Here is a 16,511-nt window from a genome sequence, read left to right as displayed (position 1 = left end):
TGTACTGGGTATGAATGTACCTATGTAAAAGGCTCCTTATAAGGTTCATTGTGTACCTTTCTGAACTGGCAGATAAAGCAGGATGGAAAACACTACCTGATACCATTTACAACTTGCAAATACATATGTCACAAAACAGGTTAGATAACATAATATGCAAAATAATAGATTGCTAAATCTGACGCTTATAGTTAATGTTGGTGCATATTTTAATGAATGCTAAATGGTTAATTAATTTCACCCTATTTTATGTTACAGACCACCTTCTCCAAAAGAGGACTCCGACATAGGAAGCTATACCTATAACAAATTCTCTAAACTAGTCTGCCAAAGTGCTTATGTGGTGCCCCTGAGGGTTCAGTCGCCACAGAGGTGTGGTAAGGGCCAGATTGGGGGGTGGTCCACTGCTTACCGCGCACAAACGACACAGAGACGAGATGGAGGCAGATTTTCGGGTACAACAGGTCCGAGTTTATTTGCCGTCCTCCTGACGACCGTAGCAATGCACCGCAGCACCTTTACAGCTCTCCGTATTCAGGCCCGGGTACCTGCATCTTCCTTCTGTCGTAGTGACGTTCCTCGTGGCTCTTTCACCGGGGCTGCCCTAGGCCTATCTACCGCCAGCGCTTCACCAATCCGAGGTCGTCGTCAATTTGGTACCCCCGAGGCCTTGTCTGTTCTGCGGTTCTTAGTGTCGGGGCCACCCCCCTGAATTCTTTTTCTCCTCAATCCCCTGGTCGAGTTTTCCACTACTGTTCATTCTTCTTCACTGTCTCTTCTCCTCCTGAGCGCCTCCCAGGACAGGAACCGTATGGAACCCTCTCCTGTCCTATTTATCTCCCTCCTCAGGAATTTTCCTCCTGGGTTCCTGCCTCCTCGCCCCCCATGACTAAGTGTTTTCGTAGCCTTAAGCTGCTGTCAAGTCCTGTTCTCACGCTCCCTCCTGCCATCTTGTGGTGAAACTTAGGTACTGCATTCCTTTTCCGTTTTCCCCAGCTGTTTTCCTTTTGTCGTTACAAACATCCGTCTACAGTGCACCAACCGTCCCTTCTCCCTACAGACAAGTCCGTCCGTCAGGTCACCTTCCCTACAGAGGTACTGCACCTCCTCCTGAGGTGTAGAATCCCACTTCCCAGGTAAGATGGTAACGCCTGACCAGACTCCAGCACCTACATCCAGCACAGACACCTTAGAACAGCAGAGCACCCTTTATGGCAGCTGCTTTGGATCATGAAGGGTGCTGGGTGGTGGGTGGAGCTTAGAAAAACTAGAGGGGAAAGCTGACAGGAAGTTCAGTGAGTTCCCCTATGGGGGAAGGAGGGAAAGGACGTAGATGCAGCAGCCTCCTGTAAGCTGTAGCTGCTTGCAAGGAAAGAGAAAGAAGGAAGGATCAGTTTTCAGAAGAAAAGATAGATAAGAACGGAATGTGAGGAGGAGAGGGACTGGGGACTAGGGCTAGTGCAGAGCCCAATCCTAAGTTTAATGCACCAAGGCCGGGCGCCGGTATCCGAGGCTGTGTGTGATACTAATGATCCTGCAGCAGAAACCGGAGGAACAAGAGGCTGTAAATGCTCTGTTCCCACCTAAGACTCGAAGTCACAGCAGCAACGTGTGTGAGCCGGGACATAATTGTATGGCGTCCCCAAAGCAGGCTACAGCTGCCTGTTATACAAGTGGAGTTATAAGTAACATCAAGAAGGAGGAACTTGAATGTAATTCAGAACTACAAGTACCTCAGATTAGCGCTAGAAAGGAGACGTTCAGAAAAGGCATACGAAAGGGAGTGCTGGAAGGGTGTATTTTAATTATATGTCATTTTATTTCTAGTGATGATATTTATCGCGTTTTTGCTGGGTCATTGAACATGTGGTGGTGTTGGATTGTTCGGTTATTTTCTTCTATCAAAAAGCGGACGTATCAAGTGCAGTTACTACAATTATGCTGAAGCATCTGTATTCCTATATATATGAACCACTACAATTTTCTGGTCATGATTAGCTGCTGATGATATTATCTTTTATTGCTATGCATTTTGTGCATTAATATATATTACTAGATGGTGGCCCGATTCTATCGCATCAGGTATTCTAGAGTCTCTGTTAAAATAAAAAATAGTGATATACTCACCTCCTGACGGCCCCTGGACTCTGTCCCTCCTCTCACCACGCTCCCGGCATCTTCTGGTCCCAGTAATGCTTAGCGCGAAACACCGCTGATGACGTCACGCTCACGTTAGAGTGACGTCATCTCCGGCCCTTCACGCTAAGCATTACTGGGACCGGAAGATGCCGGGAGCGTGGTGAGAGGAGGGACAGAGTCTGGGGGCCGTGGGGAGATGAGTATATCACTATTTTTTATTTCAACAGAGACTCTAGAATACCTGATGCGATAGAATCGGGCCACCGTCTAGTGTATTATACTCCTGTTATACCCGGAGCTGCTGTCACTGTTCTGCTGTTACATAATGTATTGTACTCCAGTTACAGCCAGAGCTGCAGTCACTGTTCTGCTGTTACCTAATGTATTGTACTCCAGTTACACCTAGAGCTGCTGTCACTGTTCTGCTGTTATCTAATATATTGTACTCCAGTTACACCAAGAGCTGCAGTCACCGTTCTGCTCTTACCTAATGTATTATACTCCTGTTACAGCCAGAGCTGCAGATACTGTTCAGATCTTACCAAATGTATTGTACTCAAGTTACACCCAGAGCTGCAGTCACTGTTCTGCTGTTACCTAATGTATTGTACTCCAGTTACACCCAGAGCTGCATTCACTTTTCTGCTGTCACCTAATGTATTGTACTCCAGTTACACCCAGCGCTGCAGTCACTGTTTTGCTGTTACCTAATGTATTGTACTCCATACTATATACAGGACTGTGTAATGAGTGACGCAGCAGTGATGCCTTTAACGGCTGTAATGTGCCTGTACAATAAGCAATGCAGCCGTGTTGCCACGATGACTAAGCAACTGTCGCTGATTGGTCGTGGCCTAACTGCCGCGACCAATCAGCGAGGTGGGATTTCCATTACAGACAGACAGAATTAGACAATTATATAGTAGAAATATCATGTGATTTTTATCGTTTATTATGGTTTGCTGTATCATTTTCTATATTATCTTTTATTGCTATGCATTTTGTGCATTAATATATATTATATATCGTCTGTGATTTATATAGTTTATTATGGTTTGCTATATCATTTTCTATCTGTTTGCCTTTATTTGTACATATATTTATATACTAGCTGACGATCCCGGCGCTGCCCGGGCATAGTAACTAACTGTGGTTAGTTATAACAAATTATAATTATCCTCCATCCCATAGTCCAGTGCCCATATACCCATCACACATCCTCCATCCCATAGTCCCGTGTCCATATACCCATCATACATATCCTCCATCCCATAGTCCCGTGTCCATATACCCATCATACATATCCACCATCCCATAGGCCCATGCCCATATACCCATCATACATATCCTCCATCCCATAGTCGAGTGCCCATATGCCCATCACACATCCTTCATCTCATAGTCCCATGCCCATATACCCATCATACATATCCTCCATCCAATAGTCCCGTGCCCATATACCCATCATACATATCCGCCATCCCATAGTCCCGTGCCCATATACCCGTCATACATATCCTCCATCCCATAGTCCAGTGCCCATATACCCATCATACATATCCGCCATCCCATAGTCCCGTGCCCATATACCCGTCATACATATCCTCCATCCCATAGTCCAGTGCCCATATACCCATCATACACATCCTCCATCCCATAGTCAACCATTATGACATCATAATGAGCGGTGGGGCTTGCAACCTATGATGACATCAGCGTCGCCATGGCAACCATTATGACATCATAATGAGGGGCGGGGCTTGATACACACTTTTTTCCCATTATGTAGATAGAGGCAAAATTGTTTGGTGAATTGGAACGCGCGGGGTTAAAATTTCGCCTCACAACATAGCCTAGGATGCTCTCGGGATCCAGACGTGTGACTGTGCCAAATTTTGTGGCTGTAGCTGCGACGGTGCGGATGCCAATCCCGGACATACACACACACATACATATACACACTTGAGCTTTATATATTAGATTTAAATGGCTATCTTGACCATTATAATGAATATACCTTTCTGGATTAATATAGGGTCCCGTGAGTATTGTTTTGATCAGGCGCTTTCCATCTCTGCCGTATGTTCTCCCCTGTCCCATTTGGCTATTCTTATTTGTATATGTAGGTATTATATCTTAGATAATCTTTTATAAATATGGTATGCTTTACTTTATATTCTGGTCGCGGTATCACGCATCCGTACGTAATTTTTATGTGTTCCCATATTTTTGCCCTCATCCAACATGGCCGCCACATGCCATTTTGCCATTGCGCATGCGCGGCTTTTCCCTGCTTCCGCCTCCATTCACTTCCGTCCGCGGTCTGGCGTCTGACCTCACGGGGCCCCGTTCTGTGTCAGCGCCAGCTGCTGTGGCAGTAAGGGAATGGTGGGCGGGATCATGGCGTGCTCCTGAGTGGCTGAATTTTTTGCATGGTCTTCATAAATAGCCATAGCGTGGTTCATGTCTGACGCCCCCTGAGGAAGGAATTTTTCTGAAACGCGCGTTGGGGTAGGCGGTGGACAGTGCGGGGTCTCCACTCACAATGCTGGTATGTGATCCCTTTCTCTACACTAGCGGCTATGGCCATAAATCAGCATTATTTTTTGATATGGGTGCAGGTCCAATGTGGTTACTCCCCTGTATAGTGTCTGGTTGCTTGCTACTGAGATATGTCAGTTTGATTTGCATATTGTGGTGACTGTCAGCCGGAATATTATTCATACATCTGCCTTCAATAAGATGCTGGTCTATCTGACTATAATTTAAATGGCTGCCTCCTGGTTACTGTATACTTGAGTTAATATATTAACCGCAGTTTCATGTGGACTGTCAGTCTTCAGTGCAGTCAATCAGGGTCACTGCTGTATGCACCTTATATGATCTCATTTAAATGTATGCTGGCCACTTATACAGGGCTTCCTATATAACTGTGATACTATAAATCTATGGAGTTACCTCTCACTGTTCCACTGCTATTTTTACAGATATTGTCTGTCGCTTTTTAGCCTATTCTGTTGCCTACCTGTTTGTCTAAATATAGTTTTTCACCTTTGATATACTACCATTATTCCTGGACTTTTTGCATTGCGTCTTCGTTTTGTGGTTTTTCAGTTGATATGCAGTGTGTCCTACACTGTCTTGAATGTAAGCTGAGATAATAACTTATATACATTGCTTCACATAATCTATGATATGTTTCTGTTTTGTCTCTTCAGCTTTTTATGTTGTCAAATTTCCTTACATCTGCCTGGGAGTTGGCTGAGCCCCTGACCTGGAGGCTGCGGCACTGAAGCGGACACCCGTCTGTGCGCAGAAACGTGAGTAAAAGAATTGGAACTGCACTCAGCTGTGTCATTGCCTCCTTCCTGCGCCAACTCACTCAGGCACAGAGATGTAGCAGTGCTAACACTACACCATCTACCTCAACACCTACTACTACTGCCCTGGGACTACAGCTCTACCTGTGGGGAGCTATTCCATCTTTGCTGCATTATACCATCTGTCCCAGGGGATCTGCACCCCAGCGTCGGCTTAACCCCTTCATTGCCGAGTACCACAGGTGGCGTCACAAATTATCTACCTATAAACTTTATTCAGCTTCATTCCACCTATTTTACATGGACGCCCAGGGCCACGGACCGGGTCACCGCCACCACGACACATCCCTTTAAGACACTGGCCAGGTACCGAGTGATCCCCACAGCCCTGGGGGTGATCCACTTACCCCATAAGTAACATCAGAGAACAAAAAAAAAAGATACTGAAATTGCAAATACGTCATTTTCACTTAATGAAACCTTACCACGCAGATTGTCTTCTTCCTCTTCCATGATTCAGTGGTTGATGCTTTAGGCTACAATTAAAATATACAATTATAGATTTCATTTAAATGCATATTTTAATTGAAGTTCATGCTTTGAGGGCCTAAGTTAAGCTACAGCTATCCTCATTTATTGGAATATTGCCCCACTATAGTTCCCTATGTGACAGGGGCACGGGAGGGGGCAAAGAAGAGGATACATAGCTAAAATAACAATACATGTTCTCACTACCTATTGAGATCACAAAGGATGAACCCGGTCTGATAATAAATCAATGACATATGCCATATCCTAGAATTATGATAGTCAGTTTAGAAGATGTTGAAACCCCTTGAACATAGGGCAACACTGACAGAGCTGTCATTATGTAAATACATATTCAGCAATCATGTGACCAATTTGGATGGTGATACACCAAAAACTAGTGCAAGGCTATTACAGGTCCAGGTTTTACTATTTTAAAATACATCTATGCGGAATAGAGTAGATTCCAGAGAAAACACTGATAGTGTCTTTGTTATGTTTATCCATCTGCAGCTCCTTATTACCTTAACCCCTGGAGGAATTTTCGTTTTTTACTCCCCTTCTTCCCAGAGCCATAACTTTTTTACTTTTCCGTCAATATAGCCATGTGAGGGCTTGTTTTTTGCTGGACGAGCTATACTTTTGAACGACACCATTGATTTTAACATATCATGTACTAGAAAATGGGAAAAAATTCCAAGTGCGGTGAAATTGCAAAAAAAGTGCAATCCCACACTTGTTTTTTGTTTGGCTTTTTTGCTAGGTTCACTAAATGCTAAAACTGACCTGCCATTATGATTCTCCAGGTCATTACGAGTGCTTAGACAGCTAACATGTCTAGGTACTTTTTTATCTAAGTGGTAAAAAAATTCCAAACTTTGTTTAAAAAAAATTGTGCCATTTTCCGATATCCATAGCGTCTCCATTTTTCGTGATCTCGGGTCAGTTGAGGGCTTATTTTTGCACGCTGAGCTGACATTTTTACTGATACCATTAGTGTGCAGATGCGATCTATTGATCACCCATTATTGCATTTTATTGCAATGTTTCAGCGACCAAAAAATGTAATTCTGGCATTTTCACTTTTTTTCTCACTATGCCGTTTAGCGATCAGGTTAATCCTTTTTTAGGCCGGGATCACACTACCGCGTGTGATGCGAGAAACTCGCACGAGTCTCTTGCATCAACACCGACATTGCACTCAGGACCGGAGCTGCGGCTGCATAGAAATACATGTGCCGGGTGTTGATGAGAGAGACTTGTGCGAATTTCTTGCATCACACACAGTAGTGTGATCCCGGCCTTTTAGATAGATCTGGCAATTCTAAATGCGGCAATACCAAATATGTGTATGTTTGATTTTTTTATCGTTTTATTTTGAATGGGCCGTGATTTGAACTTTTATATTCTTTTAATGAATGGGCTGTGATTTGAACTTTTATATTCTTTTAATTTTCTTTTGTAAATGCTTTATTTAAGAATGTTGGCTGTTATGAATGGGTCACCGAGGAGGATGGCAGGAACAGGCTAAGACACAAGAAGACCAGAGAGGTTGGTAACTGAGCGGATTGCAGACCCCTGATCCTATCCACACAACTAGCAGTAGCCGTGGAGCGTTCCTACGATGCCATAGACGCTTCGTCACAGCCGGAGGACTAACTAAGCCTAAAGCCAGAAAGGTGAAATCTAAACTGCCCCGGAGCAGATCCCCAAAGGAATAGACAGCCCCCAAACATATATTGTCAGTGAGGCAAGATGAAACACAAACACAGGCAAAAAACAAACTGAGCAAACGGTGGGGTCCAAGCTGTCTAGACAGGATCGGACAGTAAAGGTACTGTCTGCAATCACGCACAAAACCCTAAAAAATCCAACACTTCTGATATATAAAAAGCCTGAGGCCACACGACCCTCCCCGCTAGATCAGCACTCTGGTATAAACTGGACGCAAAGCAAAAGATACTAACATAACAGGGGACTGAACAAACTGACACAAGCTGTAACATATGGAGCCGGGCCCAGCGCTGCCCCCAGCAGGGAGTACGTGAACCCTAGCAACAAAGCAGAAAGCAAAAAAAAAGGCACAACCAGATTAGATGCAAAGGATTAGCAAAATAACAGGACAAATTACACAATAACTTTTGGGGTCAAATTTCTCGTGTTACCCTTGGGAAAATAAAAAAAATTGGACCTGAAGTAATTCTTTTTGTGAAAAAAGTTAAATGTTGCATTTTTTCTAAACATTCAAAACATTCTTGTGAAGCACCTGAAGGGTTACTAAACTTCTTGAATTTGGTTTTGAGCACCAAGGGGTGCAGTATTTAGAATGGTGTCACGTTTGATTGTTTTCTATCATAAAGACCAGCTCAAAGTGACTTCAAATGTGATGTGGTCACCCCCAAAAAATGGTGTTGAAAAAATGAGAAATCGCTGGTTAACTTTTAACCCTTATAACTTCCTAAGAAAAAAAAAATTGGGTTAAAAAATTGTGCTTATGTAAAGTAAATATATGGGAAATGTTACTTATTAAGTATTTTGTGTGCCATATCTCTGTGATTTAAGGGCATGAAAATCCAAAGCTGAAAAATTGCAAAATTTTCAAAATTGTCACCAAATTATATCTATGGATATATCTATAGATATATCCATAGATATATCTATCTTTTGATATATCTATGGATATACAGTACAGAGCAAAAGTTTGGACACACCTTCTCATTCAAAGAATTTTCTTTATTTTCATGACTATGAAAATTGTAGATTCACTCTGAAGGCATCAAAACTATGAATTAACACATGTGGAATTATATAATTAACAAAAAAGTGTGAAAAAACTGAAAATATGTCTTATATTCTAAGTTCTCCAAAGTAGCCACCTTTTGCTTTGATTACTGCTTTGCACACTCTTGGCATTCTCTTGATGAGCTTCAAGAGGTAGTCACTGGAAATGGTCTTCGAACAGTCTTGAAGGAGTTCCCAGAGATGCTTAGCACTTGTTGGCCCTTTTGCCTTCACTCTGCGGTCCAGATCACCCCAAACCATCTCGATTGGGTTCAGGTCTGGTGACTGGAGGCCAGGTCATCTGGTGTAGCACCCCATCACTCTCCTTCTTGGTCAAATAGCCCTTACACAGCCTGGAGGTGTGTTTGGGGTCATTGTCCTGTTTCAAAATAAATGATGGTCCAACTAAATGCAAACCGGATGGAATAGCTTGCCGCTGCAAGATGCTGTGGTAGACTTGCTGGTTCAGTATGCCTTCAATTTTGAATAAATCCCCAACAGTGTCACCAGCAAAGCACCCCCTCACCATCACACCTCCTCCTCCATGCTTCACGGTGGGAACCAGGCATGTAGAGTCCATCTGTTCACCTTTTCTGCGACGCACAAAGACACGGTCGTTGGAATCAAAGATCTCAAATTTGGACTCATCAGACCAAAGCACAGATTTCCACTGGTCTAATGTCCATTCCTTGTGTTCTTTAGCCCAAACAAGTCTCTTCTGCTTGTTGCTTGTCCTTAGCAGTGGTTTCCTAGCAGCTATTTTACCATGAAGGCCTGCTGCACAAAGTCTCCTCTTAATAGTTGTTGTAGAGATGTGTCTGCTGCTAGAACTCTGTGTGGCATTGACCTGGTCTCTAATCTGAGCTGCTGTTAACCTGCGATTTCTGAGGCTGGTGACTCGGATGAACTTATCCTCTGCAGCAAAGGTGACTCTTGGTCTTTCTTTCCTGGGGCGGTCCTCATGTGAGCCAGTTTCTTTGTAGCACTTGATGGTTTTTGCCACTGCACTTGGGGACACTTTCAAAGTTTTCCCAATTTTTCGGACTGACTGACCTTCATTTCTTAAAGTAATGATGGCCACTCATTTTTCTTTACTTAGCTGCTTTTTTCTTGCCATAATACAAATTCTAACAGTCTATTCAGTAGGACTATCAGCTGTGTATCCACCAGACTTCTGCACAACACAACTGATGGTCCCAACCCCATCACCTGTGAAGTGAAAACCATTTCCGGTGACTACCTCTTGAAACTCATCAAGAGAATGCCAAGAGTGTGCAAAGCACTAATCAAAGCAAAAGGTGGCTACTTTGAGGAACCTAGAATATAAGACATATTTTCAGTTGTTTCACACTTTTTTGTTAATTATATAATTCCACATGTGTTAATTCATAGTTTTGATGCCTTCAGAGTGAATCTACAGTTTTCATAGTTATGAAAATAAAGAAAACTCTTTGAATGAGAAGGTGTGTCCAAACTTTTGGTCTGTACTGTAGATAGATAGACAGATAGATAGATAAATAATAGCAAGGGCGATGTTTATTAATGACCAATATTTTTTATTTGAAAAAAAAAAAGGGAAAAAAATGGCGTGGGCTCCTGCGCAATTTTCTGCTCCAGAGGGAGAAAGATGATGGCCAGGGGCCAATATATGTAGCCTGGGAAGGGGGTAATACCCATGGCCCCTTCCCAGGCTATGGATATAAGCCCACAGCTGCCTGCATAGCCTTTTGTGGCTATTAAAATAGGGGGACCCCCCCAAAAAATGATGTGGGGTCCCCCTATATTTTATAGCCAGAAAGGCTATGCAGACAGCTGCGGGCTAATATTCATAGCCTAGGAAGGGGCCATGAATATTGCCCCCCCAGGCTACAAATACCAGCCCGAAGCCACCCCAGAAATTCTGGCACTTAGCCCCTCTCTTCCCACTGCTGTGTAGTGGTGGCATATGGGGTAATAAGGGGTTGATGTCACCTTGCTATTGTAAGGTGACATTAATCCCGGTTAATAATGGAGAGGCGTCAATAAGACGCCTCTCCATTATTAATCTTATATTAATATAGGGTTAAAAAAAAAACACACACATAAGAATAAAGTATTTTAATTAAATAAAACACAACACATTTTTTCTAAATTTTTACTTTACGCCTATCCAGTCGAAGTCATCGATCAACTGCAAAAAAAATGAAAGCACAAACCAACAATATACTCCCTGTCCAACGTAATCCCATTAATAACGATTGACTCACGACGATTGTCCCCTATAGAGCTGTCACATCATTAGATATGACTGCTCTATAGGCCTCCGATGACCGGAGATAACCCTCTGGCAGTGTGTCATCGGAGATAAGCCTCTCGCTTTATGGCACTAAAGCGTGAGAAAATTCTCACGCTGTAGTGCCACAAAGTGACAGGTGAACTTAGATGACCTGTCGGCGGCAGAGTGATACAATGCAGAGAATTATTTCCGTCATTGTATCACAGGAGCCCCTGGAGATCGGTCGTATCAGCTAATGTGACAGCTCTCCACGGGAGATCGTCGTGGGACAATCGTATTAATTGGATTACGTTGGACACAGGGAGTATATTGTTGGTTTATTATTGCAATTTTTTTTACAGGTGATCGATGGCTTTGAGGATTAGGTGTAGATGGTGAGTATGAACTATATATGTGTGTATGGTTTTTTTTACATTCTACACATTAGCCGGATAATGAGACTACTACTGTCCCATCATTGGTTAATGTGTCAATCACTATCACTGTAGCAGGCATAGCCCGATGGGGCTTGTAGTCCCATCGGACGATGCCTGCATACACACACACACACAAACACACACAGACCACCGCACAGACCCGCACAGACCCCCGCATACAAGCTCACACAGCTCCGCACAGAACCCCACACAGATCCCCGCACAGCCCCGCGTATCCCACACAGACCCCCGCACAGCCCTACACAGACCCCCGCATAGTCCCGCATACCCCCCGCAGAGCCCCGCATACCCCACACAGACCTCTGCACAGACCTCTGCACAGACCCGCATACCCCCGCACAGACCCCCGCACAGACCCGCATACCCCCCCACAGCTCCGCACAGCCCCGCATACCCCCGCAGACCTCCGCACAGACTTACATACCCCCGCACAGTCCTGCATAGACCCACGCACAGCCCTGCATACCCCCACACAGACCCCCACACAGACCTTCGCACAGACTCGCATACCCTCGCACAGCCCCGCATATCCTGCATACCCCCGCACAGCCCACCGCATACCACCACACATACACACAAATAGCCCGCACACACCATACAGGTACACAAGTGTCGACGCATGCGCAGTTAAAAAAACGGATTCCGTCATTTGTCGGACAGCGATGGATCCAGCGCCCATAGGCTTCCATTCTAGCAACTAACGACAGATGGCGCCAGATCCGTCGCTGTCCGACTTTTCCACGGAGACAAAAAACCATTGTCTCCGGCCGACGGACAAAGAATTTCCAACGGATCGGGCGAACGATGGATGAAACGTGCATCCATCAATAGGAATCCGTCGCTAATACAAGTCTATGAGAAAAAAACGGATCTGGCAGCATCAGTCGCCGGATCCGTTTTTTTCAAAATTTGACAGAATGCGACTTATGGCAAAAAGCTGATATGTGAAAGGGGCCAAATAAAAAAGAACCTAGACATGTTTGTTATCTGCAAACTTGTAATGACCTGGAGACTCATAATTCAGGTCAGTTTTGCATTTAGTGAGCATGGTAAATAAAAAACAAAAACAATTGTGGATTTGCACTTTGTCTTGCAATTTAATTTCACCGCACTTTCAATTTTTTCCCCATTTTCCAGTACACTGTATGGTAAAATCAATAGTGTCTTTCAAAAGTAAAATGCAAAAAAAAAAACAAAAACAAGCCCTCATATAGCTATAGTGACAGAAACATAAAAAAGTTATGGCTCTAGGAAGAAGGGGACCAAAAAGTGAAAGCGTAAAAATAGAAAATCACAAGGTGTTGAAGGGGTTAAAGACCTGACTAATAAATTACATAACACAACTCTGGAGAGTCTGTAGACAAGTATCAGATATTAGGAAATACAGGATAAATAGAATATGCCTTGCATACAGAATGAGTAATGCTTGTTTTACTAATACAGAGAGAAAAGCGAATAATCTACAAAAATGACCTAAAAGCTTCTACCAAGTAGCACCCTATCACAGTATTTCTGCAGTGTTCGTCTCACACATACCTCAGTGACCGTCAGCCCTCCGTTACAGAATGCCAAGTGCTCAGAAAGGAGGATTGCTCAGCCCTATAACTACACTGGGAGGTTCCATTATTGTGCTTTGGTTTCGTTTCCTCACCTCCAATAGTGGGTTTCTGTGAATAAGAAATTCCTGTTACAGCTGACTTTCTGTTACACTTTCTGTTTTGAAAATGATGATAGCTTTTTATTCTTCCAATCGTCATATGTTAGTAATAGTTATTAGTTAATAGTCTGAAATAACCTCAATAATGTAGTACAGGAAAAGTGAATAAACAACTCACATCACAATACCAACATAAAAAAGTTAGTTTTTTTTATCAATTATATTTATTTGGACAATCGCTATTTGTTAGACAGGTTCCCTAACACGAGGCTAATCATAAGGCTCAGCAAAATCGCAATTATTCAATTTCACTACACCATCAGCACAACAGAGAACAGAGAAAAGCTGCTACTAAAATCCAAGCTAAAAGTCCATGCAGCTACTCTGTACCCAGCTATAGGAAAAACAACACAGAGACAGACATACCGTTGGTGCAAGCTGTCGTGAAATTGTGCATTATAATGAGTTATTGGACTGCAAAGGGCCCCTATTTTGTCCTTGTACAGTGGCCCTCTTCTGTCTATGTCCACTACTGAAATAATAGGTTTGGCATTTACATTTAATGTATGTATGTTCATAGACCAGAATTTTAACAAGTCACATGAACATAGTGCACAAATCACACAAGCACTGTACACATATCACACACGTCACACAACCACAGCGCACGACACAGGAGAATAGAGCACATGTCAGACACATGTCAGCACACAAGCACAGGGCATGTCATAGATGGCACACAATCACAATGTACACAATATACAAGAACAGAAAACACATCATACATGTCACACAGGCACAGTTCACACATTACTCAAGCACAGAGTACATGTCAACCACTGCACAAAAGCACAGTGCACACATCCTGTCAGGACCACCGCACTGCACTTGCTCACTGAGCCAGGGTGCGTGTCCTGAGTACAAAGACTGTGCACAAAGATACCTGCGGAGCGAGCAGCAGTGGTGACAATGCATGCTCCAGGACCTGAATCACGTGACTGCTGGGGGCGTGGCCTAAGCTCCACAGAGCTAGGAGCTGCAGGGAAACTCCTACAAGGGTAACTACAGGACAATGTTACCAAGGAGCATAGACAGAGACAGATACCAGATCAAGCCGGGTCAAAGCACGAGATAGCAGGACAGTACCAAAGGGCTTAGACAGAACGAATAGTCAGGACGTAGCAATAGATCAGAAAACCAGAACAGGTTTTAGACGGTACAATAGGGGTAAAATGTAACGGAGTAACGATAGCCAAGCCAGGAGGTCAGAACCAGAAAAGACAATGGTACCAAAAACGAGAGACGGAGTACAGAGTGAAGGAACAAGCCGGGTCATACACGGGAAGCAAACAAACAATGCAGAGTACACACACACCAGGGGTCAGACACACCAGAATAGCAGTATAACTCACAGAGAATGCCAGTATGGAGTGAGCATAAATACCCATCCCAGATCCAAAGAGAGGCCGGCAATGTTAACCCTGTCAGAACAGGACATTAACCATGTCCTAACCATGACACCGGCAATGTTAACCCTGTCAGAACAGGACATTAACCATGTCCTAACCATGACACATCGTACACGTTACACATGCATACACCACACAGCACACACATTATAAAAGCAGAGCGCACACAGCACATAAGCAAAGCACATATATGACACAAACAGTGCACATGGCAAACAATCATTACACATTTTGTTACAGGGATACCACAACAGAGTGGAGTCAGATGATCGCAGTGTCCGTACTCCTGTGGCATGCCTCCCAACTTTTGAAGAAGGGAAAGAGGGGCAAAGGCTGTGGCATGCACAATTTTAGGCCACACCCATTTCACAGCTAGTCACACCCATGCCCATGCGCCAACCACACCCATTTAGTACTGCTGGTCACGCTGACTGGTACTGAGGGCACAGTGGCTGGCATTATGGGCACAGTGACTGGCATTATGGGCACAGTAGCTGGTACTGTGGGCACACTGACTGATACTGAGGAAAAGAAAGAACAGAGAGAAAAAAAGAAAACAGAGAGAAAGAAAGAGAACAGAGAAAGAAAGATCATACAGAGAAAGGAAAAACAGAGAGAGAAAAAAAGAAAGAGGGGAAAGAAAGAAAGAAAGAACAGAGAACGGAAGAAAGAACAGGGAGAGAAAAAAAGAGGGGAACGAAGGAAAGAACAGAGAGAGAGAGAAAGAAAGAGGGGATAGAAAGAACAGAGAGGGAGAAAGAAAGAGGGGAAAGAACAGAGAGAAAGAAAGAAAAAGAAAGAATGAACAGAGAGAGAAAGAAAGAACTGAAAGAGAGAAAGAAAAAGGGGAAAGAAAGAACAGAGAGAGAAGGAAAGAAACAAAGAAAGAGCAGAGAAAGAAAGAAAGAAAGAAAGAAAGAAAGAAAGGGGAAGAAAGAAAGAACAGAGAGACAAGGAAAGAAAGAACAGAGAGAGAGAAAGAAAGAATGAACAGAGAGAGAAAGAAGGGAGAGAAAGAACAGAGAGAGAAAGAAGCAATGAAACAAAGAACAGAGAGAGAAAGATAGAGAGGAAATAAAGAACAGAGACAGAGAGAGAGAAAGAAAGAACAGAGAGAAAGAAATAAAGAAAGAACAGAGAAAGAAAGATTAGAGAAAGAAAGAACAGAGAGAGAGGAAAAGGGGAAAGAAAGAAAGAACAGAGAGTGAAAGAACAGAGAGAAAGAAATAAAGAAAGAACAGAGAAAGATTGGAGAGAGAAAGAAAGTAAAAGAACAGAGAGAGAAAGAAAGAATGAACAGAGAGAGAAAGAACAGAGAGAGAAAGAAAGAACAGAGAGAGAGGAATAACAGAGAGAGAAAGAAAGAGTGGAAAGAGCAGAGAGAGAATGAAAGAAACAAAGAAAGAACAGAGAGTATTGTGAACTCTCTTGATCTGACTTCTGAGGCGGGGCTCCCTCTGGTGGTTGCAGCAGGTAGTGGAGCTGGTCATATTGACAGAAGTCTATCACCTAAAGACAATGATTGGAAGTCAGGGGTTACAGACTGGAGAGGATTTAAGTGAGCAAGCTTCCTTCAGTTGCTGCTGGTGATTTGTTTGCCTTCCTGTGCATTGTGAAGTCTGCTTTTTCCCCTCCTTGGTCTTGCTTCATTCATATAAGTTATTTGTTTGCTGAATCTTTTGCATTTGATATAGTTTTTTGCCTTTCTCTGCTTTCTGCTTTGCTGAGTAGGTTCAGCATTATTCCCTGCTGGGATTTGTGCTGGACCCCACTCATATGTCACAGCTTATGTAATTTTGTTCAGTATTGCTAATCCTCTGTTATATTAGTATCTTTTGCTTTGCTTCCAGTTCACACTAGAATGCTGATCTTGCGGGGGAGAGGTTGTGTGGCCTCAGTATTTTT

At 43.4% G+C, this 16,511-nt stretch overlaps 1 protein-coding gene across 2 annotated transcripts in view; it reads right to left on the bottom strand.

The window, feature by feature from the left end:
• LOC141099764 (NFX1-type zinc finger-containing protein 1-like) overlaps positions 1-13,073 on the bottom strand; it is a 229,075-nt gene extending 216,002 nt beyond the window's left edge. For both annotated transcript variants that reach the window (XM_073587800.1, XM_073587801.1), the window contains exons 1-2: positions 13,017-13,073; positions 5,945-5,995 (exon numbers count right to left, since the gene is read on the bottom strand). In XM_073587800.1, coding sequence (XP_073443901.1) covers positions 5,945-5,972 — 28 coding nt within the window. In that variant the 5' untranslated portion in view covers positions 5,973-5,995; positions 13,017-13,073. The remainder of the gene's footprint in view (positions 1-5,944; positions 5,996-13,016) is intronic.
• Between the last annotated feature and the right edge of the window lie 3,438 nt (positions 13,074-16,511).

The sequence above is a fragment of the Dendrobates tinctorius genome, unplaced genomic scaffold (assembly GCF_039654945.1).
Source record: "Dendrobates tinctorius isolate UK_male_01 unplaced genomic scaffold, ASM3965494v1 ptg000102l, whole genome shotgun sequence".
Lineage (NCBI taxonomy): Eukaryota > Metazoa > Chordata > Amphibia > Anura > Dendrobatidae > Dendrobates > Dendrobates tinctorius.
The sequence above is the reverse complement of the archived record's forward strand: the minus strand, read 5'-3'. Positions and strand labels throughout refer to the sequence as shown.